The sequence below is a fragment of the Lagenorhynchus albirostris genome, chromosome 5 (genome assembly GCF_949774975.1).
Source record: "Lagenorhynchus albirostris chromosome 5, mLagAlb1.1, whole genome shotgun sequence".
Lineage (NCBI taxonomy): Eukaryota > Metazoa > Chordata > Mammalia > Artiodactyla > Delphinidae > Lagenorhynchus > Lagenorhynchus albirostris.
The window spans coordinates 36,366,798-36,392,894 of record NC_083099.1 but is presented as its reverse complement, the minus strand read 5'-3'; the positions used below and the strand labels follow the sequence as shown (position 1 = coordinate 36,392,894).

Here is a 26,097-nt window from a genome sequence, read left to right as displayed (position 1 = left end):
TTTGTAGAATGTGAATTATATCTCAATAATAAAATTAATAAATAAGTAAAATATATGATATATTAGAATATGATGAGTATAGATCTGAAAGTCATCGCTAACATGATTCAGCCAATAACTACTGAGGATCCTCGATTTCTTCCTTAGCAAAGTAGGGTTTAGTCTAAATGATCTATAGGATGACTTCCAAATCTAGTTTCCAGTGATTCCCTCAGTCTTCCCACATGATTAGAAATTTCAAAGTAACCGCTGGAAAGGTCACCTCTAGAATAAAATCCAGTCCTTATACCTTTGGTATCTCATTGAAGGTATCTCTATTTTTGAGTATTGGTTATTTTATCTATTTCCCTATTAATAGAGAACAACTTTGACTTGGTGGAATTTCTGTAAGATTGTAAATTCCCATGAAGATTTCTGATTGTGTGCTCATGGAGAGAAATACTGAAGTTAAAGTAATTTATAAAACTGAGTATAACCAGAAATGAGGGAGCAGTTCTTACAAGGGTTTAATGAAGAAAGAAACATGGGTAGCTGTTGGATTTTTGAGCCAAGTTGTGAACATATCAAATAGTCATTGTTGACATGAAAATAGATGGTTAAAAGTAGTGACTACATAGGTTCTGAGTCCAAATATTTTGTATAAACCTCATGGCACAGTGGTTAAGAGCTTGGGCTCTGTGATCATCTTGTCTGGGTTAGGATGATGGATCCATCACTTACCAAGTCACCTGTGCCTGTTTCCTTATCTGTCACGTGGGTATAGTAGTTGTACCTCCCAGTAAGATGGTTGTGAGGGTTAAATAAGATAATGCTTAAAAAGCACTGAGAAAAGTATCTGAGCCATGGCAAGGACTCAGCAAACATTAGCACTATCTGTTGTCAACAAATACTCAAACTCTTGATGAATGTTTTAAACACTACTGGCATTATTGACAAATACAGTGTTTACAGTGTATTGTGCTCTAAACCAACTTTCCCAGTAGTTATTTCTTGTTAGACAATGAGATTTTTTATATTGTAAATAACATTTTTTACAGAGTAAAAGCAAGAAAACGTCACTAACAAAATGAAGATCCTGTTAATTGTATTTGTTCTCATCCTTTGGACTGAAACACTGACATATCAGAGCCCAGGTACCAGTACATTTTATGCTTATTATTATTAGGAAAATAAATATTTTATGTCTCAACAAATCTTTATTTTAATAAATAGAAACAAGGAATTTATTTCTTTATTAAAAAATCAAAGCAGACAGCATTTATTTGTAGTTGGCAATATATTCTATCAAGTAAATGTAAGCTCTCAAAGATGATGGAAAGCCATGGGCAAAATGCATGAATTATGCTACAACTGGCTAGAAAAACTTTAATTATTCATTGATTTGCTGAAGTCCTGATGTTCCATGTCTGTATGAATAGAGTCAACCCATATGTTTTGTGGGTCAGTTTGCACCTTGGCTTTAATAAATGAAAGAAAACGATAAAAGGAACACCACAGAGGAAATTTTATATACATATATATATATAAAATAAATAATATAAAAGCTTTCATATTCCATACATGCATATATGGAATATGAAAGCTAGGTTTTTCTGTAATTACTGAAAACATCATTCAAAAAGTATTTTTAACCCTGCACTGTGCTACCCTAGGACTTCCTAGTGAATTTCAGGGTCATTTTGAAAGAAATGTCCTGCTTAGTTAAACATTTACCAGTAGATCACTAACTGGGTGGATGGAGGTGGCTGACCATGACTGCTAAAGTCAATGCTCCTGGTGCCTCCCCTTGTCCAGACTCTGTTTATGAGGCAGGTACACACTCCCCCACTCCCAGCTGCTGTGAATATTGCCTGCAATGGTAATAGCTCATGGCTGTACCCCACTTTCTCAGGACATTTTCCCTTGGCTTTCCCAGAGCCACCTTACCCGTAACCCTCCACTCCTTCTCTCCAGTTCTTGGGAGAAGTCTGCAGCTGATGACTGACTGATAGGCAGGTACAAAAACTGTCCCTCTTGACCCAAAGCTTTTGTTGCCATTTTATTTTGATAGGGCCAGGCCCTGAGTATGCCGATGTGGTGTTTCTGGTGGATAGCTCCAACTACCTGGGAATTAAATCCTTCCCATCTGTGAAGACGTTCATCAACAAGATGATCAGCAGCCTCCCCATAGAGGCCCACAAGTACCGTGTGGGCCTGGCCCAGTACAGCAACGTGCTCCACAGAGAATTCCAGCTCAGCACCTTCAAGAGCAGAGCCCCCATGTTGAACCACATCAAGAAGAACTTCAGGTTCCTGGGCGGTTCCCTGCGGATTGGGAATGCTCTCCGGGAGGTGCACACGACCTACTTCTCAAACGGGAGGGACAGGAGACAGTTTCCTCCGATCCTGGTGGTCTTGGCTTCAGCTGAGTCCGAGGATGCCGTGGAAGAGGCCTCCAAGGCGCTGCGCAGTGACGGGGTGAGGATCATCTCAGTGGGGTTGCAGGGGACACCTGAGGAGACTCTGAAGGCCATGGCCACAGGCCAGTTCCACTACAGCCTCCAGACGGTCCAAGATCTCAGCATTTTCTCCCAAAACATGACACAGATTCTCAAGGATGCGGCTCAGTACAAGGAGGTAGCAGCCCACTCTCATACAGTAGGTAAGGAATCCCTTGGTTGAAGAGGTGTCCCATCCCCATGTAATCTGGTCCAAAGAGCCATCTCCTACTATCTCTATGGTGCCACTCACCAGAAATCTCAGTATTTCATGTGGAAATGCAGAAGACCTCCTTCTCATCAACTTTCAGTCTTGATCCCCTAGACTGAAAGGAGGGCTACTTTTACCCCCATGACTTACAGCTTCTCATTTGAAAAATGCTTTATTTATGTCTTAAGCAGGTTCTCCATGAAGACCTGAAACAGAAGACCCTAGAGTACAAGTAGTTTATGTGGGAGGTAATCCTAGAAAGCATTAGTAAAGAAAGGGTAAAGTGAAACAGGAAGCTACACATGCACTGTTGATGAACAGACGAAACAGGCCAGTACACAGTCATGGGAGGTGCCCAGTAAGTGTGCTGCACAGATGAGGGGCCCCAGCCATTGTCTCCAGAGTGATGTAGAAAGAGCCCCCAGCAAAACAGATCTTCCTGGCTGCCTCTGTGCTCTATTGTTGATGAGGGGCTATTCTGAGTGGGTGCTATCTTGTTCTAAGACTTGAGGAAGCCACCTCATTTGGTACAAAGTGCCCTGACCACAGGTCAAGAGGTCCAGACAATACCACTAGCTGACTGTGAACTTGAGGAAGTGATTTCATCTCTCTGAGCCTGGCATCAGCATCCTCCTTTGTAAGATATGAGAGTTGGAATGATCTTGAAATTTTTTCCTGCTCTATCATTCACCAATTCCTTGGCTATCACTATGGGTTGATTTTGCAGTCAGACCAGCCTAGGCCTTAATAACAAATAGACTTCCTGAATCATAAGAAGTTTATTTATTTCCCTTGTAATGCTATAGGGCCAGTGTTCAAGTTGTCTTCCTTCTATTTAGATAATTAAGTTGGTGGTGGCTCTTTCATCTTCAAATATTACTTTCAAGGTACCTTGGGAATTGGTATAGAGCTGGTGGAAGGGAAAAAAGATGGAACATCACTCAAGATGTGGTTTTATGGGCTAAGCTTGGAAGAGACACACACTACTTCTGCTCACATTTCATTAGCCAGATCTTAGTCCCATGGCCACACCTAATGGCAGGTGAGGCTGAGAAATCAGGTCTAGGCCTATGAGCAAGAAGAGGAAATGGGTTTGGGTAAGTATCTAGAAGGCTCTGTCACAGTTAGTGCTGCCCCTGAAGCATCAGGGAGTACTTTTACCTCCACTCTTCCCATCCCTCACTCTTCCTGCCTTGGGGGAAATAGCAAGTTCTTACAGCACATGTGCTTCTCTTCCCAGAGAAAAAAACTTTCCTGTGACCCTTCACTCTGGGGACCTTGGAAATCTTACAACCCTGTAGGTAGCCTGAGCTCTCCAAGACTATAGGACTTTACCACCTTCTTAGAAGGCTTTGTGTACTGATCTGTGTTTCTCTCACTCCTCCTAATTTATTTCACAGTAGTATACAGTACAACAAGGTTTTGTTTGTCAAGACCCTGTCCTTGCCTTTAGAGGTTAAGAGTAAGGGCTTTGGAGTCTGGGTTCAAACCCTGGCTTGGCTGCTAAAGACCTTGAGTAAATTACTTAACCTCTGAGCTTCAGTTTCCTTACCTATAAAGTGAGGATATTAATATCTACCTTACAATATGGGTGAGATGACTTGTATGGATTTTGGCAGTTTACTGTCATTAATAGTAATAGCTCTTTGCAAATAAATACTGAGCTGAGTGGGCCATGCTGTAAGTTTGTTTTAGCCAACTATGTGAGGTTCAGAGTACATTGGTAGATTTATGAGAATTATTATAATTCCACAAATATTTCTGAGCTCCCACCAGGTACCAGGTACTGGAGAGATAGAAATAAGTAAGACATGCCTTCTGGCTTCTAGAGCTCACAATCCTGTGGATAGTTCTTGGCAAGATTGAGCTTATCTCTTGGCTACACCCCGCACAGTTTTGGCTCCTCCACCTGTTCCTGGAGTGGGCATTCTGTGCATGTGGTATACTCTCCTGTAGATTCCAGATTTATACAACCAACTGCTTACCTGGCATCTTCAATAGTATCCCAAACTTAGCGTGTCTGAAATGGAGCTCTTGACTTCTCCCTCCAACCTGTTCTTCCCACTATCTCCCCTATCTTGGAAAAAGATACCACTAGTATCCACTCAGTTGTTCAGGCCAAAAACCCAGGAGTTTTCACCACTTCCTTTTTGTCTCCCAATACTCATATCTAATTTATCATCAAGTCCTCTCTGTTCTGTCTCTGATTCATGATTCATGTATCAAAACTACTCTTGTTCTTCTGTCTTACCTGCTTTATTCTTGTCCAAGAACCATTATCTCTTTCCTGGACTAGGGCAATTGTTTTTTAATGAATTCATTATCTCCCCTCAGGAGCTAGGGTGATATTTAAAAGATTTAAATAAGATCATCTGAGCCCCATATGATTGGGCCCTACTTCCCTCTGACCTCATCCATCATTGTTCCCCTCACTCATTGGCTCCGGCTACTCTGGGCTTTTGCTTGTTTCTATTTCTCGCTTTTCTCTCTGCCAGAATTCTTCTTCCTTTCACACAATGTGTAGTTCAATCTTTCTCTTCATCTTTCTCAACCCAAATGTAATCCTTTCAGAGAGGTCTTCCCTGACTTTTTATGTCTCAGATCAATTAGTTCTCATCCCACATCCCCAACATAGGGTAACTCAATTGAGTCACCTATTTTATTTCCTTGTTAGCATTTATTATGGTCTGAAATAGCATAATTTATTTATCTGTCCTCCCCATAGAATGTGAGCTCCCTGAAGTCAGGTATATTTCGACTAATTTATGCCTATATTTCAGCATTTGAAAGTGGTGGTGGTGATTGTGGTGGTGGTTCATACTGGTAGTGGTGGACTTGGAGGTGGTGGTGGTGATAGTGTTGGAAGTTCAGGTGGTGGAGTTGCTGAAGATGAGGGATAGTGGTGGTAGAGGTGGTGGTGGTGGTGGAGGTGATGGTGGTAGTCATACTGGTGGTGATGGTGGTCATGAAGACCATGGTGGTGGCAGAGGTGGTGGTAGAGGTGGTACAGGTAGAAGTAGTAGTGGAGGTGGAGGTAGAGGTGGTAGTGGTGGTGATAGTGGTGGTGGTGGAGGTGGTTGCTGTTGGTGGTAGTAGTGGTGGTGGTAGTCATACTGGTGGTGATGGTGCTCATGAAGAACATGCTGATGAGATGTGGTGGGAAAATCATAATAAACATTCTTCAGACAGAGGGAAGAGCATTGCAAATCCTCTGAAGTCAATGGCCAATGTAAATTTTGCTGAGAATTTTTATCCTTTGTTCACTAAAAAAAATGGTAACTGCATCCATCATGACTGCCTCTATTTTCACTAATGCCTTCTGACAATCTGTAGAGTGCCTTTCTCATTCTGGGCCAGAGGTGTGTACTAACATTCCTACTTTTTCTCCCTCCATAGTCCCCTTCCCCAGGGCCTGTCAGAAAGATTCGCTTGCCGACCTCATGTTCCTGGTGGATGAGTCTGTTGGGACAAAACAGAATCTAAGGAACCTGCAGAACTTCCTGAAGAATATCACCTCCTCCATGGATGTGAAAGACAAATGCCTGCGGCTTGGTCTTATGAGTTACAGTGACAGAGTTCAGACTTTTTCTCCTCTGAGCTCAAGCACAACCCAATCTGAATTTCAGAAGCAAATCCAGAAGCTTTCTCTGCGGGCTGGGAAATCCAGTGCTGGTGCTGCCATTGAGAAGATGAGGAGAGAAGGCTTCTCAGCATCAAGTGGCAGCAGAAGGGCACAGGGAGTGCCCCAGATTGCAGTCCTGGTCACTGACAGACCATCAGATGACAAGGTGCGTGAGGCTGCACTGAATCTCCGCCTGGAGGATGTAACTGTGTTTGCCATGGGCATCCAAGGGGCCAACAAGACCCAGTTAGAAGAAATAGCATCTTACCCTCCGGGACAGACCATCTCCATGATGAAGTCCTATGCAGACTTGGAAATCTACAGTAAGAAGTTCTTGAAAAAGCTCCAGAATGAAATATGGTCCCAAATTTCAACTCATGCTGAACAAATGGAACTTGATAAAACTGGTATGTCTTTAAAAATCCTTTTCATAGTATAAAAATAATATGAGCAGTTGTCTAGGGCTGGGGCAGGAGTGAGGACTTGTTGTAATTGGGTAAGGGAACTTTAGGAGTTATGAAAATGTTCTAAAACTAGATTTTGGTGATGGTTGCACAACTTTATGAATTTCCTAAAAATCATTGAATGATTGCAGTGGATGAATGTTTTAAGCATGTAAATCATACCTGAATAAAATATACAAAATGTTAATTATAAAATAATTTGATAGTGTTGATGAACATAAAGAAAATAAAATCACCTGTGATCTTATCTTTCAGATAAAGCCATTCTTATCATTTATTTCTCTTATCTTTTAGTCTATTCTCTGTCTCTACACTCATGTACACACAAACACATGCATACACATGTCTTAAAAAACGATGTAACATTATGTGTATCAGTGCTGTCAAACAGAATTTTCTGTAATGATAGAAATGTTCTTTATCTTCACTGTTTGATAAGGCGACCACTAGCCAATCTTGGCTATTGAGCACTTGGAATGAGGCTAATGGAACTGAAGAACTGTGTTTTAATTTTAATTTAATTTAATTTTTATTTTAATAGCTACATGCTGATGGCTGTCATATTAGACCATGCAGGAGCACACTGTTGGGTAACTTGTATCAGTTACAATTACTTCTGAGTGTGGCTAAAAAAAGAAAAAATAACAATGATTTCAATAGGATAAAACTATTTTTTTTTTCTGTTTAACAAATAAGTCCTAAGGTAGGTATAAGGAGCTGGGTAGTACAACACCGTGTCAGGGACCCTGTCTCTTTCTAAGTTATTTTTCTGCTCTTTGTGGTCTCTGTTCCCAGCATTATAATCCAAGATAACTGCTGCTGGCATTACATTCACATCCAGCAACAAGAATTATAAAAGAGAAGGAAAAGGCAGATTTCCCCCTCTTTTTCTTCAAGGATATTCCCAGGAATTACACTCACCATCTTTGCTTACATCCTATTGGCCAGAACTTAGTCACATGTCACTCTTCATTGTAAAAATGAGAACTAGAAAATGTAGTCTTTACTTGGGGCAGCCAAGTACCTAGGCAAATATTGGGGTAGAAAATTAGTGTAGAAAAGAGAATGGATATTGGGGATAACCTGTATGATATGCCTTATTCACTTTTCTATCAACCTTATAACATGAACTTTTGTCCATCTCCTTAAATATTTTTGGCAATATTCTTTTTAGGTTGGGAATAATATTCCGTCCTATGGATATAACATAATTTGTTTAACATATCCTAAATTGTTGGATATAGAGGTCATTGGCAATGTTTTGCTCTTATAAAAGTTTTGCAGGGATCATCATTGTACTTATATCTTTATACACAACCGAATCTGCTATAGTTTTACCAAGTTCTTTTCAAAGATACCAGGACATACTGCCAGAAGATACTTGATGTGACTTCGAGTTTATCTAATTCTGAGATATCTGCTGACATTTCCCTGCAGATAAAATGCTTCCAAACAATAGGAACTCAAATTTGACAGCACTCACATGGAAAAGAATCCTCCAATGATGTTAAAGGCTAATTTTAAATTCAGATTAGTCAATTGAAAGTTTAAGGATGCAATCCTGGGCCAGCCCTTGATTTCCTCTTGCATATATACATTACAAGGCAGCAGCAAGAAACCAGTCCCCTATTACCTCCTGAGTGATACAGAGAGGAGTCTCTCAGAGTGGCAGCTGCCTTGGTCTAGTAGCAAATTTTAGGGCATAGGAGGGATGTGTAGCACGGTCTGTCTCAGAGAGTTTGAAATTATGTGACAAAAAACTATTATTGTCATTATAGAATTTCTAAATGGGAAGATATGGGACCAAGGCTAGGACAAGGGCCATCCTTATCTTCCATAAGGCCTCAGTAAGTGCCTTCTTATTAATTCAGTGGCTCTCTAATACTGGTACCTGACTTAGATTGAGTTCCTCAGATATAGGTGTCAGATAAGGATTCATGTGAAACTGATATATTAAAATATTAAAAATATACCCAGAAAAAACTGGAGATTGGTAGAGAAGGGAGGATATGGGGCCAGGAAGGACAGGATGATAAGCCCCATGGTAAGTCCCATGGAGGGTCAATTCCACAGGACCATTTGAGAGACAGTGTGGGTTAAACCTTAGATTTGTCCTAGACAGGGGTCAATGTAACTGGAGAATTTATATTCCAGCACACAGAAGGGAATGTACATTTCCAGACACCTCTGGTTTAATACCAAGCAAAAAGGGTTTCAACAACCCGAGAGCAGCCCACCCACCCACAGACACAGGTGCTAGCTATTGGAATGAAAGTGCTGGGAACTGGTTACACAAAAATGGTAAAGTATTTGAGGGGATACAGGCGGAGCACCAAAAGTGTCTGCTGTAAATTTATCAGGACTTCCTGAGGAGCTTGCTAATAATACAGTGGCCCAACCCAATGACTCCGTCTCTGCGAGTAGGGCCTAGGCCACCTGGATTTTAGAAAGCTCCCCAGCAAACTCACTCTAGCAATATCTGAGAACCACTGCCTCAGTGAATTTGCCATGGTCTACAGTGGGGTGGCCAGCTTTGTAGTTTCAGAACAGTCAGACACAGAGAACCAGTCTCTACTGACTTAGTCCCTGCTGTATCCACCACCTTCGGCACCACTAGGTATTCAATTTATTAAATAGAACTTCATTAAAGCAAGGAAAGACTCACGTTAACCAAACCAAGAGGCTATGTATAAAAAAAGATTGACGATTATCTCTGCAATGGAACTATTAGTGCCCAGCGACCTAGACATTCATGTCCTCTGAGCAACATAGTCTCTCCCTGTAGATATATAGACAAGTTAGAAGCTAAAATGTAATTAAAATACTGCTGGATGATGTGGAATCAGAGCAAGGGAGTTAGTTTTATGACTGAAATGTCTAGTGGTATTTAGAACGACTATTTTAAAATCAAATATATGGATCTACATCTCTGTCTATCTCTCTGTATAACTGCAGGTGAGACCTTGTGCCAGGAGACACATTTCTCTTCAACCCTGTCCACTTGAACTTTTTAGATGGATATATTCTGTAATTACACTGTCCAGTATAATAGCCACTAGCCACATGGGACTTTTAAGCACCTGAAATGTGGCTTTTGCAACTGAGAAGCTGACTTCTAAATTTTATTTAATTTTAATCAGTTTAAGTTCACATTTTAATAGCAATATGTGACTCACAGCCCCAGACAGAGTTGGATGGGTATTGCCATTGTTACCCCCGGACTCGAATTTTTCTCTTCCACATTACTGACCACAATTCTTCTTTATTACATATATAAGTCAATTCATTCTGGTTGCTGTCAAGTTTTTGTGGCCTGGCATCACCCCTGTCTTTTACAGATAACTGCTTACCTTTGCCCTAATACTTTTTTAAAAAATAAATTTATTTATTTATTTTTGGCTGTGTTGGCTCTTCGGGGTTTCTCTAGTTGCAGGAAGCGGGGGCTACTCTTCGTTGTGGTGCATGGGCTTCTCATTGCAGTGGCTTCTCTTGCTGCAGAGCACAGGCTCTAGGTGCACAGGCTTCAGTAATTGTGGCTCGTGAGCTCTAGAGTGCAGGCTCAGTAGTTGTGGCACACGGGCTTAGCTGCTTAGTGGCATGTGGGATCTTCCCGGACCAGGGCTCGAACCTGTGTCCCCTGCATTGACAGGCAGATTCTTAACCACTGTGCCACCAGGGTAGTCCCTGCCCTAATACTTTATATGTAGATTTTATAGTTTAATTCTCAGGGTCAAGCTTATTTCCAGTATTTCTGATTTCTTAAGGACCAACTCCTCATAGCCTGAAGTAGTGTCAATAGCCATATATTGCCAACAAGCTATCAAGAAAGAAAATATTTCTGAAATGACTAAATTGTGTTGTATTTTAAATACCTTTTCACATACTCAACCAGGTAATTGTACACATAAATAAATTTTAAAGGTATGCTTTTCCTTCTACCCAATTTCAAAAATGGTTAAATAGTGTTGTAAATAGACTATTAGGAAAGTTAAAGCAGTTTTTCAGAGAAGCTGCTCAACAAAGGAAGGAACATTTAGAGCTCCTTTATTTACAATTTTCTGTTGAAATCCTGTGATATACCAGGCCTACCGGGCAGAAGCAGAAAACTAGGCAAAGTCTCACCCTCATGGAGCTGACATTCTGTGACAGGAGACAGGCTGTGCTCATGAACAAATGAATAGGTAATTTCAGAAAGTAATGGGCATCATAAGGAAAATAGGTTAATAGAATAGACAATGATCGATGTGCTTTAGCTGGAAGGGAAGCCCTTCTAAAGAGCCGACATTTGAATTGGCATGACCAGGAGGTGGGAAGGAACCAGCCATCAAGATTTCGGGGGAAAAATATTCCAGGAAAGAGGTAGGTGCAAAAGCCCTGGGGCACATTTAGAGTACAGTAGAAGCCCAGTGTCACTGGAACACAGTGAGGAAGATGAAGAATTGCTGGAAATAGGGTCAGAGAGAAAAGAAGGGGGAAAGATCGGCTGATTTTTCATTTTTAAATTCTAAATACAATGATAAATCATTTAAGCAGAAGAGTAATATGATCTGGTTCTAGTTTTAAATACATTATTCTAGTTGTCCTGGACAGAAGAGGTTATTGGGGAAGTAAGAACAGAAGGTCATTTCTCAGGAAATGATAAGGCATAAACTAAAAAGCTAGGTGTCAATACAAGAAAAACAATTTTAACTAAAAGCCTGGAGACTTGGGAATCTTGTCCTTACTCTTTAATTCACTGGCTGTGTGACCTCAGAAAAACCACTAGGCCTCATTCAGTTTCAATTTCCTCAGAAGGTTGTGGTAAATTTCAAAGGAGAAAATGGGTATGAATGTGCGCAGCGAAGTGTCCAGGCTCCGTGCAAACCTGAAGTGCTCTCATTCTTTAGAACCTTCGCAGCCTCATCCTCCTCTCCAAACCCTCCTGCAATGTTCTCTCCAGTTTCTCTATAGTTAACAGAGAATGCAATTTCTGCTTTCCATTTTTCTTCAGGCTGTGTAGATACAAAAGAAGCAGATCTCTATTTCCTCATTGATGGCTCAAGCAGCATTCAGAATAAACACTTTGAGCAAATCAAGGAATTTATGTTGGCAGTGATAGAGATGTTTAGCATCGGCCCAGACAAAGTCCGAGTTGGAGCTGTGCAGTATTCCCACAAGAAGGAAGTGGAATTTGATATCAATGACTATCCTAATGCTGTGGCATTAAGAAAGGCTGTTTCTAACATCAAGCAACTTGGAGGCAGAACTCTTACTGGGGCAGCCCTGGATTTCATTCTGCCACTAATAAGGAAGGGAAGGAAGCAGAGGATGAATGAGGTACCCTGTTATCTCATTGTGTTGACTGATGGGAAGTTCATGGATGGTGTCCTGGAACCTGCTGAGAGACTAAGGGCTGAACACATCACCATCCACATGGTCGGCATTGGTGAGGCTAACAGAACACAACTGCAACAAATTGCTGGGGCAGAGGAAAGGGTTCACTTTGGGCAGAACTTTGATTCTTTAAAAAGAATCAAAAATGAAGTTGTTCGCAGCATCTGCACTGAGAAAGGTAAGCAAAAGTAAAAGGCTTTATTCTCTGTACTTCGTTGGTTGATTCAGGCAGACTAATAGGCCGAAACAAGGAATGACGTGACCAGTTGTCTGGCTCACATTTTGCTAACTTCCTTTATAACTGTGGAGGGATTCAGCCCCTCATTTTAAGCCAATTTCCAAGGTTGGAGAATCCCTATATGGACAGCTGCCCTAAGGCCATCTCGAAAGCCATAAGTGTGAAGGTTGCTAAGAATGTCGTTGCTTTGACAAAGCCCACTGCTATGGAGGATAAGAAACTTTATATTTGTGTATGTGTGTGTTTGTGTGTGTGTACACACTAATTCAGGCAGATGAGGACAGTGGAAAGAAAATGGGCACTGGCTTTAAGTAGATTAGGGTTCAACTCACTTCACTGCTTGAACCTTGCACTTCCTCGTCTGGAAAATGAGGATAATACCTACATCAGAGTATCTGTATAGGTTTAGCATAATAAACACCAACCATTATTTCTCTATTATGAATGCACACCTAGGACATATGTAACCCTTACTTATTTTTATTTATAACAGAAACACGTATTTGCATTTTTGTTCTGACCAAAAATTAAGTAACAGAAGTAAGGAAGAACAATGTGCAAATTCCTGCACCTGATTGTTATTTCTCTTATTAGTAATAGCCACTTATCTAAAAAAAAGATACAAATGAACTTATTTACAAAACAGAAATAGACCCACAGACATAGAAAACAAACTTATGGTTACCAAGGGGAAAAGGGGAGGAGGGATAATTTAGGAGGTTAGTTTTAACACATACACACTACTATATATAAAATAAACAACAAGAACCTACTACTGTATAGCACAGGGGACTTTTACTCAATATTTTGTAATAACCTATAAGGGAAAAGAATCTGAAAAAGTATATATATATATATATATATATATATATATATATATATATATATATATATATCTGAATCACTGTGCTGTACACCTGAAACTAACATGACATTTTTAATCAACTATACTTCAATAAAATTTTAAAAACTAATAATAGCCACTTACTAATTGAAGATGTTGTGTGTTGACTGCGAGTATTAGCACCTGAAAATATCGTCTGCCAAGAGTCATGTTACTTACTGATAAAGATAAAGGATGATGGAGTCAAAGCATCAAAGTTCACAACCCAGATTTATCAATTATTGGCTGTGGACCTTGAATGGGTTACTTACTGTCTACCTGCCTTTGTCCCATATGTGTAGGCATATTGTGAAGCCTAAAGGTACTAATACATGCAGGGCACTTAAAAGAGGGCTTAGCCCATGGTAAGCACTACATAAAACGTGGCTATTTTAAAAGTTGGTCAAGGTGTTCACTGATGTGGAAAGGAAAAGAATTCTAACTTACTTGAACTTACAAAAGTGAAAATGTGTTAGAATTTTTTCTGAGTCACTAAAATCCAAATAAAAATAAACTAGCAAATAAGTAGCATTAACAGCAAAATCCTAAATCACAGCTTTATTGATTTTTTTCTTCCTGTTATGGACAGTAGTAGAGTAGGGTTTTCAGGATGTCTTAGAATGAGTGTAAGAGTACAGATTCCCTGACGTTTCCTGGAGTTGAGGCCAAGGAAAGTAAAAGGGTTTCAGGAAACCTAAAATAGATTGTACTTCAGGTCTTCTCAAGGGAGAAAGTCATGGACCAATCTGAAGAAAGACAGTACTTTTTTTTGTTGATCAGGTAGTTGCAGTTCAGGTGCCAAAACCCTGGCGCACCTGAGGGAGGAGGCAAACTGTGGACAAGGAAATGAGCCATAATATGGTGAATAGAGAGGCAGGAAAACTAAGGACCCTATGCTGGAGGGCCTGGAAACCACTGACTGGTCTCAGAGCACATGTGGATGGAATGACACTGTGTATTTGTTCAGGAGCAGGTTAAGTGGTTCTAGCAAAAAGACCCTAAACTACACAACATAGAATATTGTTTCTCTTTTGTGTAATAGTCCAGGGTAAGCAGTCCAGGTCTAGCAAAGAGGCTGGTTCATTACCCTGCATTTGTGGAAAGGGAGATAGGGCCAGGGGAACCCACCATGCTCAATTGTTTTATTGTTAAGTCCCAGAAGTGGCCAAATCAGTCCTGCTAATATCTACTAGCAAGAACCTAGTCACAGGGCCACATCTAGCTTCAAGGAAGCCTGGGAAATATAGTCTTTACCTGGGCAACCATCTGCCTAGTTGAAACTCTTTTATTGACGTGGAAGAGTGGGAGATGGTAGAGGGCCAGAGTGGCTTCCATGACAAATTGAGATGAGGAGGTAGATCTTGTGAATACTGAACCACAGGTAAAAGTCTCCTCTTTTGACATGTGTTCATGGAAGAGAACCTTCCACACTTCGCAGAGCTGGGGCTTTGCCAAGGCCACAAACGTCTTCAGGAACTTCCCTATTTACAACTTTCAAAATGGCTCCAGGGCAGCATGGATCTCAAATGATGGTTTTAATACCCTCTGGTGAGCCTTATACAAGTTATTAGAAAACAGATAGCATCTTTTAATTCTTCTATGGCTGATACTGTATCATCATTTTCAAATGGATCATCATTTGAAAATGATGATACATTTTCAAATACTATGGGATAGATTCTGTGAGTATTGAGGGAGGGGCTGGTAAAAGAATGGCAGTGATAACAGATAGACAAAAGCGTTAAGACTAAGGAGATACATGCTAAAGAAAATATATTTACACCATATATAGAATATGTAATATAAATATATACTATGGTACATATATATGTATATATATACACACACAACTCCTGCACCATGAATTAATAACACTTTTTTATGGCTTATAGAAATTGGTCTTCTATGCGTGTATATATGTACAGATACATATATATGCATATAAATGTCCACTTTCAGTCAGTAGGGTATCTACAAATTTTATGTATAAATAAAGGAACAGTCCATGTTGAATGGATATGTGCTTACTAATGTACTTATTATCTCTAGTAAAAACTTTTCACCTAAATTTCTAATATTGATTTGTAGAGTTTATCAAATCACTTTATTTTTTTAACATCTTTATTGGAGTATAATTGCTTTACAATGTTGGGTTAGTTTCTGCTGTATAACAAAGTGAATCAGCTATATATATACATATCCCCATATCCCCTCCCTCTTGCATCTCCCTCCCACACTCCTTATCCCACCCCTTCAACTGGTCAAAAAGCACTGAGCTGATCTCCCTGTGCTAGGCAGCTAATTCCCATTAACTATCTATTTTACATTTGGTAATATATATATGTCAATGCTACTCTTTCACTTCTTCCCAGCTTACCCTTCCCCCTCCCAGCATCCTCAAGTCCATTCTAAACGTCTGCATGTTTATTCCTGTCCTGCCCCTAGGTTAGTCAGAAACTTTTTTTTTCTTAAATTCCATATATATGTGTTAGCATACGATATTTGTCTTTCTCTTTCTGACTTACTTCACTCTGTATGACAGACTCTAGGTCCATCCACCACACTACAAATAACTCAATTTTGTTTCTTTTTATGGCTGAGTAATATTCCATTGTATATATGTGCCATATCTTCTTTATCCATTCATCTGTTGATGGACACTTAGGTTGCTTCCATGTCCTGACTATTGTAAATAGAGCTTCAATGAACACTGTGGTATATGACTGTTTTTGGATTATGGTTTGCTCAGGGTATATGCCCTGTAGTGGGATTGCTGGGTCGTATGGTAGTTCTATTTTTAGTTTTTGAAGGAACCTCCATACTGTTCTCCATAGTGGCTGTATCAATTTACATTCCCACCAACAGTGCAAGAGGGTTTGGTGGTACTGAATTCTCTTAACTTTTGCTTGTCTCTAAAGGTTTTATTTTCTCCATTCGAATCTGAATGAGATCCTTGCTGGGTAGAGCAATCTTGGTTGTAGTTTTTGTTCTCATCACTTAAAATATGTCCTGCTACTCCCTTCTGGCTTGCAGAGTTTCTGCTGAAAGATTAGCTGTTAACCTTATGGGGATTCCCTTGTATGTTATTTGTTGCTTTTCCCTTGCTGCTTTTAATATTTTTTCTTTGTATTTAATTTTTGATAACTTGCTTAACATGTGTCTTGGCATGTTTCTCCTTGGATTTATCCTGTATGGAACTCTTTGTGCTTCCTGAACTTGATTATTTCCTTTTCCATATTAGTGAAGTTTTTTTTTTTTTTTTTTTTTTTTGCGGTACGCGGGCCTCTCACTGTTGTGGCCTGTCCCGTTGTGCAGCACAGGCTCCAGACACGCAGGCTCAGTGGCCATGGCTCACGGGCCTAGTCGGTTCATGGCATGTGGGATCTTCCCAGACCGGGGCACGAACCCATGCCCCCTGCATCAGCAGGTGGACTCTCAACCACTGCACCACCAGGGAAGCCTCCCATATTAGTGAAGTTTTCAAGTATAATCTCTTCAAGTTATCTTCTCAGACCCTTTCTTTTCCTCCTCTTCTTCTGAGACCACTGTAATTCAAATGTTAGTACATTTAATGTTGTCCCAGAGATCTCTGAGACTGTCCTCAATTCTTTTCATTCTTTTTACTTTATTCTGCTCTGCAGTAGTTATTTCCACTATTTTATCTTCCAGGTCACTTATCCATTCTTCTGCCTCAGTTATTCTGCTCTTGGTTCCTTGTAGAGAATTTTTACTTTCATTTATTATATTATTCATCATTGTTTGTTTGCTCTTTAGTTCTTCTAGGTCCTTCTTAAATGTTTCTTGTATTTTCTCCCTTGTAATTCTAAGATGTTGGATCGTCTTTACCATCATCACTCTGAATTCTTTTTCAGGTAGACTGCCTATTTCCTCTTCATTTGTTAGGTCTGGTGGGTTTTTACCTTGCTCCTTCATCTGCTGCATATTTGTCTGTCTTCTCATTTTGTCTAACTTACTGTGTTTGGGGTCTCCTTTTCACAAGCTGCAGGTTCATAGTTCCCATTGTTTTTGGTGTCTGTCCCCAGTGGGTGAGGTTGGTTCAGTGGCTTGTGTAGGCTCCCTGGTGGAGGGGACTGGTGCCAGTCTTCTGGTGGGTGGGGCTGGATCCCGTCTTTCTGGTGGTCATGGCTGCATGCAGTGGTGTGTTTTTAGGTGTCTGTGAACTTAGTATGATTTTAGGCAGACTCTCTGCTAATGGGTGGAGTTGTTTTCCTGTCTTGCTAGTTGTTTGGCACAGGGCATCGAGCACTGGAGCTTGCTGACCATTGGGTGGAACTGGGTCTTACCATTGAGATGGCGATATCTGGGAGAGCTCTCGCATATTGATATTATGTGGGGCCTGGAGGCCTCTGGTCGTCCAATGTCCTGCACTCAACTCTCCCGCCACAGTGGTCCATGCCTGACACCAGGCAGGAGCACCAAGATCTTGTAAGCCACGTGGCTCAGAAGAAAAGGGAGAAAAAGTAAAAGAAAAAAATTTTTTAAATAATTTTAAAAATTATTCAAATAAAAAAAATAATAAAAAGAAGAGAGAAATAAAACCAATAAACCAATCTACCGATGATAACAAGTGCTGAAGACTATAATAAGATAAACATAAAAATCTGAAACCAGTCAGTTGCAGACAGCAAACCCAAGTCTACATTTGCTCCCAAAGTCCACCGCCTCATTTTTGGGATGATTCATTGTCTATTCAGATATTCCACAGATGCAGCGTACATTAAGTTGATTGTGGGGATTTAATCCACTGCTCCTGATGCTGAATGGACAGATTTCCCTTTGTCTTCTTTGTTTGCACAGCTCCTGGGGTTCAGCTTTGGTTTTGGCCCCACCTCTACATGTAGGTCACCCTCAGGAATCTGTTCCCACCCAGACAGGACAGGGTTAAAGCAGCAGCTGATTATATGTCTCTGGCTGATTCAGGCTGGGGGTAGGGGGCGGTACGGTAGTTATAATTGGAACGCAGGGCGAGGCTGCAGTGGCAGAGGCTGCCATGATATTGAAACAGCCTGAGGTGCACCATGTGTTCTCCCAGGGAAGTTGTCCCTGGGTCACGGGACCCTGGCAGTGGCAGGCTGCACAGGCTCCTGGGGGGGTGTGGATAGTGACCTGTGGTCGCACACAGGCTTCTTGGTGGCTGCAGCAGCAGCATTAGCATTTCATGCCCATCTCTGTGGTCCGAGTTGATATCTACAGCTCGCACCCATCTCTGGAGCTCATTTAGGTGGTGCTCTGCCTTCTGTGGGCAGACAGGGAAGGAATCCCCTCTCCTCGTGCACCCCAAAACAATTATCTCTTGCCTGTTAGGCAGGTCCAGACATTTTCCCAGACTCCCTCCCAGCTAACTGTGGCACACTAGCCCCCTTCAGGCTGTGTTCAGGCAGCTAACCCCAGTCCTCTCCCTGGGATCTGACCTCCGAAGCTGAAACCTCAGCTCTCAGCCCCCACCCATCCCGGTGGGTCAGCAGACAGCCCTCTCAGGCTGGTGAGTGCTGGTCAGCACTGATCCTCTTTGAGGGGATCTCTCCTCTTTGTCCTCTGCACCCCTGTTGCTGCGCTCTCCTCCATGGCTCCAAAGCTTCCCCCTTCCACCCCCCGTCTCTGCCAGTGAAGGGGCTTCCTAGTGTGTGGGAACTTTTCCTCCTTCACAGCTCCCTCCCAGAGGTGCAGGTCCCGTCCCTATTCTTTTGTCTCTGTTTTTTTCTTTTGTCAGCATTCAATAGGAGTTGTTCCACATGTAGATATATTTTTGATGTATTTGTGGGGAGGAAGGTGATCTCCACATCTTACTCCTCTGCCATCTTGAAGGTCCCCCCTCAAATCACTTTAAATTATCCCAGAAAATAATGCTATATAAGGATTACCTGGAAATTTGTGTTTCAAGAATATACATAAAACCCTGGAATATTAGTCATATTAGTGACAAAAATTGCTTACTTTTCTCTGTCCTTTTTTGATCACCATTGCATCCTTAATGTATGGCCTGATGCTTTCTGTTTCATAAACTTCAAGAATTATGAATGAATAAATGCATAATGTATATATGCATAAGTGAGTGAATAAATATATACTTTTGAAGTTGTATTTCTTCTCTAAAACTTCTTAGGTAATCTTCAATGAATTTCTGATTTAGGGTTCTAGTCAGCAGGCTTCTACAAAAGAAGCAGATAAAATTTTCAAATGCAATGGAAGTTGCTTGAGTTAATTTTAGATATTTTCTGATTAAAGGATTTATTTCTGCTTTACTGTCTTTTATACATTCTGAGGACAATTCCAACCTGGTTTATTTCTGGTCTTTTTGATTACATGCAGGATGTGAATACATGAAGGTCGATATCATGTTTCTGGTGGATGGTTCTGGCAGTATAGGATATGAAAATTTTGGGAAAATGAAAACCTTCATGAAAAACCTGTTAGCTAAGGTTCAGATTGGCCCAGACAAAACCCGAGTTGGTGTCATTCAATTCAGTGATCGTAATAGGGAAGAATTCCATCTTGATAAATACTATACACAAAAAGAAATTTCTGATGCAATAAACAGAATGTCTCCCATCAACAAAAACACTTTGACTGGAAGTGCACTAACCTTTGTGGATCCATACTTCACTGAGCCCAAGGGGGGCCGTTCAATGGTCAAAAAGTTTCTCATCCTCATCACTGATGGAGAAGCCCAAGATGATGTGATAGACCCTGCAAAAGCTCTTCGGGACAAAGGTGTGGTCATCTTCTCTGTGGGGGTGTATGGGGCCAATAGATCTCAGCTGGAGGAGATCAGTGGGGACGGCAGCCTGGTCTTCCAAGTTGAGAACTTCGATGATCTAAAGGCAATAGAGAGTAAACTCATCTTCTGCGTGTGTGCTCTTCATGGTAAGTGACCCTGTTATCCTTCAGGACTCAAGGGTGTGAGCTGTTGACTTTATAGTGGGGTGAACAGTGACTTGGACACTGGGCTTGGCCTCCAACTGGACTTTGATATTAAATTTTGATCTTATCTATGCTATGTTAATATACCCATGACCTCAGGAACATATATACAAAATACCAAGATATATTCTAGAATAACAGTTTTGTCAGCTAATTTGGCAAAATGTACTCTGATTTTGATGACTTTAAATATATTCTAAGAAGGTCTCAGAATTTTACATTAAATTCCCAACTCTTTAATACCTGCATACTAGATTTTCCAGAGCCAATTTTTAATCCCAAATGATTCCCCAAATTGTTTCTTGGCTACCTATAACCATTGTTAAGCAGTAAATAGAGATACAAATTCATCTTCCTCTTAGTTAAATTAAAACCAATATCCTAAGCACAGTATCCCCCTAACAAAAACCCTCTGTATTTTAAAGTTATAGTGTATATTTTCATTACTTCACATTATTCTCTTACCCTCTATCAGCTAAGTATCATGCATCAGCTGTTTGTGTGTCTATCCCTTTGTAAAATTTTAATTTGCTACTTCTTTTTAAAACAATTGCTTGGGGTCATCACTTTTATCTGACAAACTGTAATCCTTTTCAAATTGAATTGAACAACCTTCCGTTTGAGCCCATCAATTTTAATGACTCGAGTAAGAACTTGCTATAAATCCACATGTAAGGTTAACAGCACCTGTGCTTTTAAATCTACCATGTGCTGTTGTTATCTGTGTTTTGGATACAACTAAGGGAACAAACCAAAGCATTAGTAATTGTATATTGTTCCTCTGGCAACAGAGGCCTCCTCTGGACTTCGTTCTTCAGGATTATGTGTTTCAAAATTTCAGAAAGTTAACAAATAAGGTGTCCTAGTGTAAACTCTGAGCTTTAGGCAGTAGCTCTAAGATTTCTCTTGGAACAGCTTAACTGGAATTTTTTTTCTTCCTCCAAGAATGGCAGTGATTCCCAAACCCTTGGGATTGTAGACACATTCTAAGAAAGGCTTACCTTAAGGCCACAGCCCCACCTTTGAAATCCAAAGGGCTCTTTCCGGCCTTTCTTCATTTTGAGAAATGTAATGTTTGTGGAGACCTTCTCTATAGCATGAGGTGAACTTTTAGCTGATTTATACATTAGATCAATTCATAAATATTTATCAAGTTATGACTAGTCACCAAATCACACTGGGTTGTTTTTCTGATGTAGCCTGGGCTCATCCACAGTGGATGAGACTTGAAATTTTGAGGGCTCATTGCCAGAAATAAGGATTGGAGGTAAGATAGGCAGGTGGAGGGTGAACCTTTAGGAAACATGTGCTTAAGTTACTTAGGGAAGGAAAAGAGTGGAAACAAGCTCACACTTTGGAGACTGAGCCAGAGTGGTTGCTTGGCTTCTAATGTGGAAGAGGGCTTGGGGCTGGGGTGAGGTGACAGGAGACTTAGCTCTCCCCCTACATGGGCTTTTCTGGGTTCCAATTTGAGAAGTCAGGGGAAGGAATACATGTAAATTCAAAGAGGCATGGTGCACACAGGAAAGTTTATCTACTAGAAGATGAGGAGACAGCTGGAGTCTGAAGGAGTAGGATGAAACTCCCAGTTTATCCACTGAGCCCCTGACCCTCTCAAAACTACAGGCCAGTCTGGCAAACATTGGTCGTGTCTCACCACTGAACTACATTGAATTACCTTCTGACATTCCCTTCCAGTTGAAAGCCTGCTTAGCAAAAGGTGTTGCACGACCTGATGAAATTTAGCAGAATAGAGTCGGGAGGCGTGAGGAGCACCAATCTGATCACAGAGTTACATAGATAAGGGTGCCAGTGTCCTTGGAATCATGATGTGGGCAAGTTCTACATCTCTAAGCCCTCAGCTTCTTTCTCTTTAAAATGGCAACAGTAACTAAGTGAACTGCAGTATCTGGCAGGTGGGAGGGACATGGCAAACGTAGTTTGCTTCCCTTCTAGTCTGTCTGTGCAGAGCACACTGCAGGAAGTTTGTGATGCCTACTCTCTTCTCCTTTCAGATTGTAAAAGGATTAGACAGTTAGACGTTGTGTTTGTGCTGGACCATTCAGGCAGCATCCTGCCCCAAGACCAAGAAAGCATGATCAATGTCACTATCCATTTGGTGAAGAAATCGGATGTTGGCCCGGACAGAGTTCAGTTTGGAGCGCTCAGATACTCAGATCATCCTGAGGTTCTCTTCTACCTCAATACGTACTCAAACAGAGCAGCCATCATCGAGCATCTGAGGAGGCCCAGGGACACGAAAGGGAATACCTTCACTGCCAGGGCTCTGCAGCATGCAAACAACCTGTTCATGGAGGAACATGGCAGCCGTCTCAAGCAAAACGTGAAGCAGATGCTGATCATCATCACAGATGGGGTATCCCATGACCGAGATCAGCTCAGTGACGCGGCTTCAAAATTAAGAGCCAAAGGCATCATCATCTATGCAGTGGGTGTAGGAAAGGCCGACAAAGAAGAACTGGAGACTATGGCGGGGAATAAAAACTATACTATCCACATCAGTAATTTCAACAAACTGAAAGATATTTACCTGCCTCTGCAAGATAGTATGTGTACCAATGCACAAGAGGGTAAGTTGGGCTGTTAAAGTTTCTACAGGGATAGCAATACAAGTTTACACAAAAAATATATGATAACTTGGCTTCCCATTACCTGGGTGTCACAGGATGAACATTTCTCTGCTCAGGCTACCAGTTTTCTCATCTCTGAAAGAAATGCATTATTGATTAAGCAAGAGTCTAAAGGTCCTTTGTCACCATATTGAAGACATTATACAAGAAGGTTTCAGAAGCAGTCCTTGCTATCTGGCCTCCCTGTTTCCTTTTTCTTGGCAGAAAGGACTCTTCTTAGGGTAATATTCACCTTTCCTCATTTCACGGCTGCCTGTGCTGCCTGTTTGCTTAATGGCCCCAAGTGCAACTACTCGGTATCAGTTTCAGGTCAAACTCAAGTGGAGAGTTTCATGGTTTAAACAGATAGACTTTTGTCTTCAAAGTTCCATGGGCCTCTAAATGGGATTGTCAACATCCTGTAGGGCCATTGGAAGTCCAAGTGGTATAGTGAACTTTTCTGGATAAAGGCCAGGAATGGGGTAATAGAGACTGGCTGCTAGGAACCAGGAGGGAAGGGGTCAAAGCTTATCCATGAGATACCCCAGGGCAGGAGGGGCTGGAGGCATCACATCTGAGGGAGGAAAGGGTTTGCCACCTGACCTCAAAGCAGCAGATATTGACAAGTCATCTAGGAGATCTCTGTGCCTCCTTGGAAGGCTGGAATCCTGGCCAGATATTAGCCCAGGCCGCCCGACATGGCAGATGCATCAGTCAACCAGCTAACTTCCTTTCTTCTTTCCTCTTCCCTCCCTTCTTCTGACTTCCTTCTCTTTTTCCTTTCCTCCTCCCTTCCTTCCTCTCTACCAGTTTGAAACCTACTTTTGTATCCAACACAAATCATGTTTCTATGACTGACGTTAACTCACTCTCATCTCTATGAAATAGTCCAACCCCAAACAAAACCTCCCCCCATATCCTGTGTCGGACCAGCATTTGCTAGGCTGGGTGAAACTACTTCTGACCTCCACAGCTCTACTTTACTTAAGTAAGCAATAAATTCAGCTTCTTGGTTTCAGATACTGAATAATGGTATTTAAGAAAACATGACTTTTCCCAAGGGAGTGGGGCCAGCTCAATTCTTGCACCTGTCTGGTCCTTCCCTAGACTCCCACCCTTGCCATCTGTCCTGCTGCCTTCCAGACCATCCTTAACACGAAGTGATCTTTCTGATACACACTGGGCTGTATCACTGATCTGCTCACAGGTTACAGTTTCTAAACTTCTGAGATCCACTTAGCCTCTGCTGACATCTCCCACCTCATCTCTTGCCCCCCATTTCATAGTCTTTCCCATCATCCTGAAATTCCTCCCTCTTTGCACGCATCATTCCACCCACCACAAGCCTGCCACTTCCCTTGGCTGCACCTAGCTTGTCTGTCACATCCAGCCTTTGTTTGCCAGTTTCCTGACCCAGCACCCAGCAGTGTCCCCACCGTGTCCCTCAACTCCTGCACCTTCTATTTCTCCTGGTGGTAGCACTTAACTCATACTTGCTGTTTCATTATCTGTACCCATCACAAGACTACGAACTCCTTGGGCAGGCTTGGGCTTTTGTTTATCACTGGGTCCTCACCAAATCTAGTACATTACTAGGACTACAGTCTTTTCCTAGGAATATGGGGCCTGCTTTCTTCTCATCTCCCACACCTGTCTTTTTGGAGGTAGATGCTGAGATGGAGTTTGGGATGCAAGAAGTTTATTAGGGAGGCACAGCTGTGAAAGAAAGGGGGGAAAGAAGAACAGGCAGTAGAAGTCAGTGATGCATGCTCTGTCGTCTCAGTTACCTTCAGTGATCACTTTAGTGCTGCCCCATCCCAGCCTTTGCATTTGAAGGGAACCGAGCATCATCCCTTGGTTATGGACCATTTCACACTGGACTTCAGGGAAATGACCCTGTACCCTGTTTATTAACACTTGTCCATGAAATTTTAATATTTGGGTTATGATATTATTAAAACAATTTGTAATATAAAAAAGTGCTGGATTTAAGGATAAAAGGGACCTAGGTACCAGCTCCTCTGCATAGTAATTGCGTATTCTGAGGCAACTTACTTAACCTCTGAATTCCATTTCTCTACCTAACAAACAGAATAATTACTCACAAGGTGGTCATGAATATTAACCATTATTGTATGCTAAACAGGTTTTTTAAATGATAACTTTCAACACAGATGTAAAATGGTAACATTAATAGTAACAGGATTACTAATAATAGTACAGTGGTACTTGGCTTGGGTGAACATTCCAGTATGGGTATGTTGAAGAGATTTCAAGCCTTCGTAATGACCTTTTAATGAATATATTCAACCTAGTCAAATGTCTTACTTTCTTTCTCAGAGTAGTGTTCAGTGTCCTTTCAAATGAATCATGTAAATAATTAAAATTTGAAACAAAATCTATTAGCTTTCTCCTCCCCACTACTTTTTCTTCTCTTTGAGGGCCAATCGTGGTTCTCTCATCTGTTACCTTATCTCAATTTGCCATGAATGTGAGGATTTAGTAAAGCAATTTAAATATTTTAGCAAAGGGAAAATTTAGAATGACTCACAAGGACAGTAACTGATTTATTTTTTCAACTGCAGTCTGTAACATTCAAGAAGCCGATGTGATTTTCTTTTGTGATGGCTCTGACATGGTATCTGATTCAGACTTTGTTACCATGACAACTTTCTTGTCAGACTTAATTGATAATTTTGACATTCAGTCTCAAAGGATGAAAATTGGGATAGCACAATTTGGGAGCCGCTACCAATAAATTATTGAGTTGCAAAACTCTCTGACTAAAACACAGTGGAAGTCTCGAATTCAAACTATGAAGAAGAGCAACGGGCTTCCGCGAATGGACTTGGCGCTGAAACAAGTGAACGTTATGTTTGAGCAATCCTCTGGTGGGAGAAGGAAGGCTGGTGTCCCTCAGACTTTGGTGGTTATCACTTCTGGGGGTCCCCGCTATGATGTGACAGAGGCAGTGAAGACCCTGAGAGAAGATGGCATTTGCATTCTGGCTTTGGGCATAGGAAATGTTTATAAGGAAGAGCTCTTGTCGATAACGGGCAATTCTGAAAAAATCATCACTTTTAAAGACTTTGATAAACTAAAGAATGTGGATGTGAAAAAAAGAATGGTCCGTGAAATCTGCCAGAGTTGCGGGAAAACCAGTGAGTGCACCCTTGCTCTTTCTTTGTTATTATTTGATTGCAGCTTCCCAGTTGTCCATTTCCCAAGGTGTCTGTGGGTGAGTCCAGCAGAACACG

General features: G+C 41.2%; 1 protein-coding gene across 1 annotated transcript in view; it reads left to right on the top strand.

Moving 5' to 3' along the window:
• The first annotated feature begins 1,066 nt into the window (after nucleotides 1-1,066).
• The window catches only part of COL6A5 (collagen type VI alpha 5 chain), a 107,722-nt gene continuing 82,691 nt past the window's right edge, over nucleotides 1,067-26,097 (top strand). Inside the window, 7 exon segments of the mRNA XM_060149189.1 lie at nucleotides 1,067-1,133; nucleotides 2,051-2,641; nucleotides 6,085-6,717; nucleotides 11,765-12,325; nucleotides 19,599-20,153; nucleotides 22,226-22,801; nucleotides 25,426-26,001. Coding sequence (XP_060005172.1) covers nucleotides 1,067-1,133; nucleotides 2,051-2,641; nucleotides 6,085-6,717; nucleotides 11,765-12,325; nucleotides 19,599-20,153; nucleotides 22,226-22,801; nucleotides 25,426-26,001 — 3,559 coding nt within the window.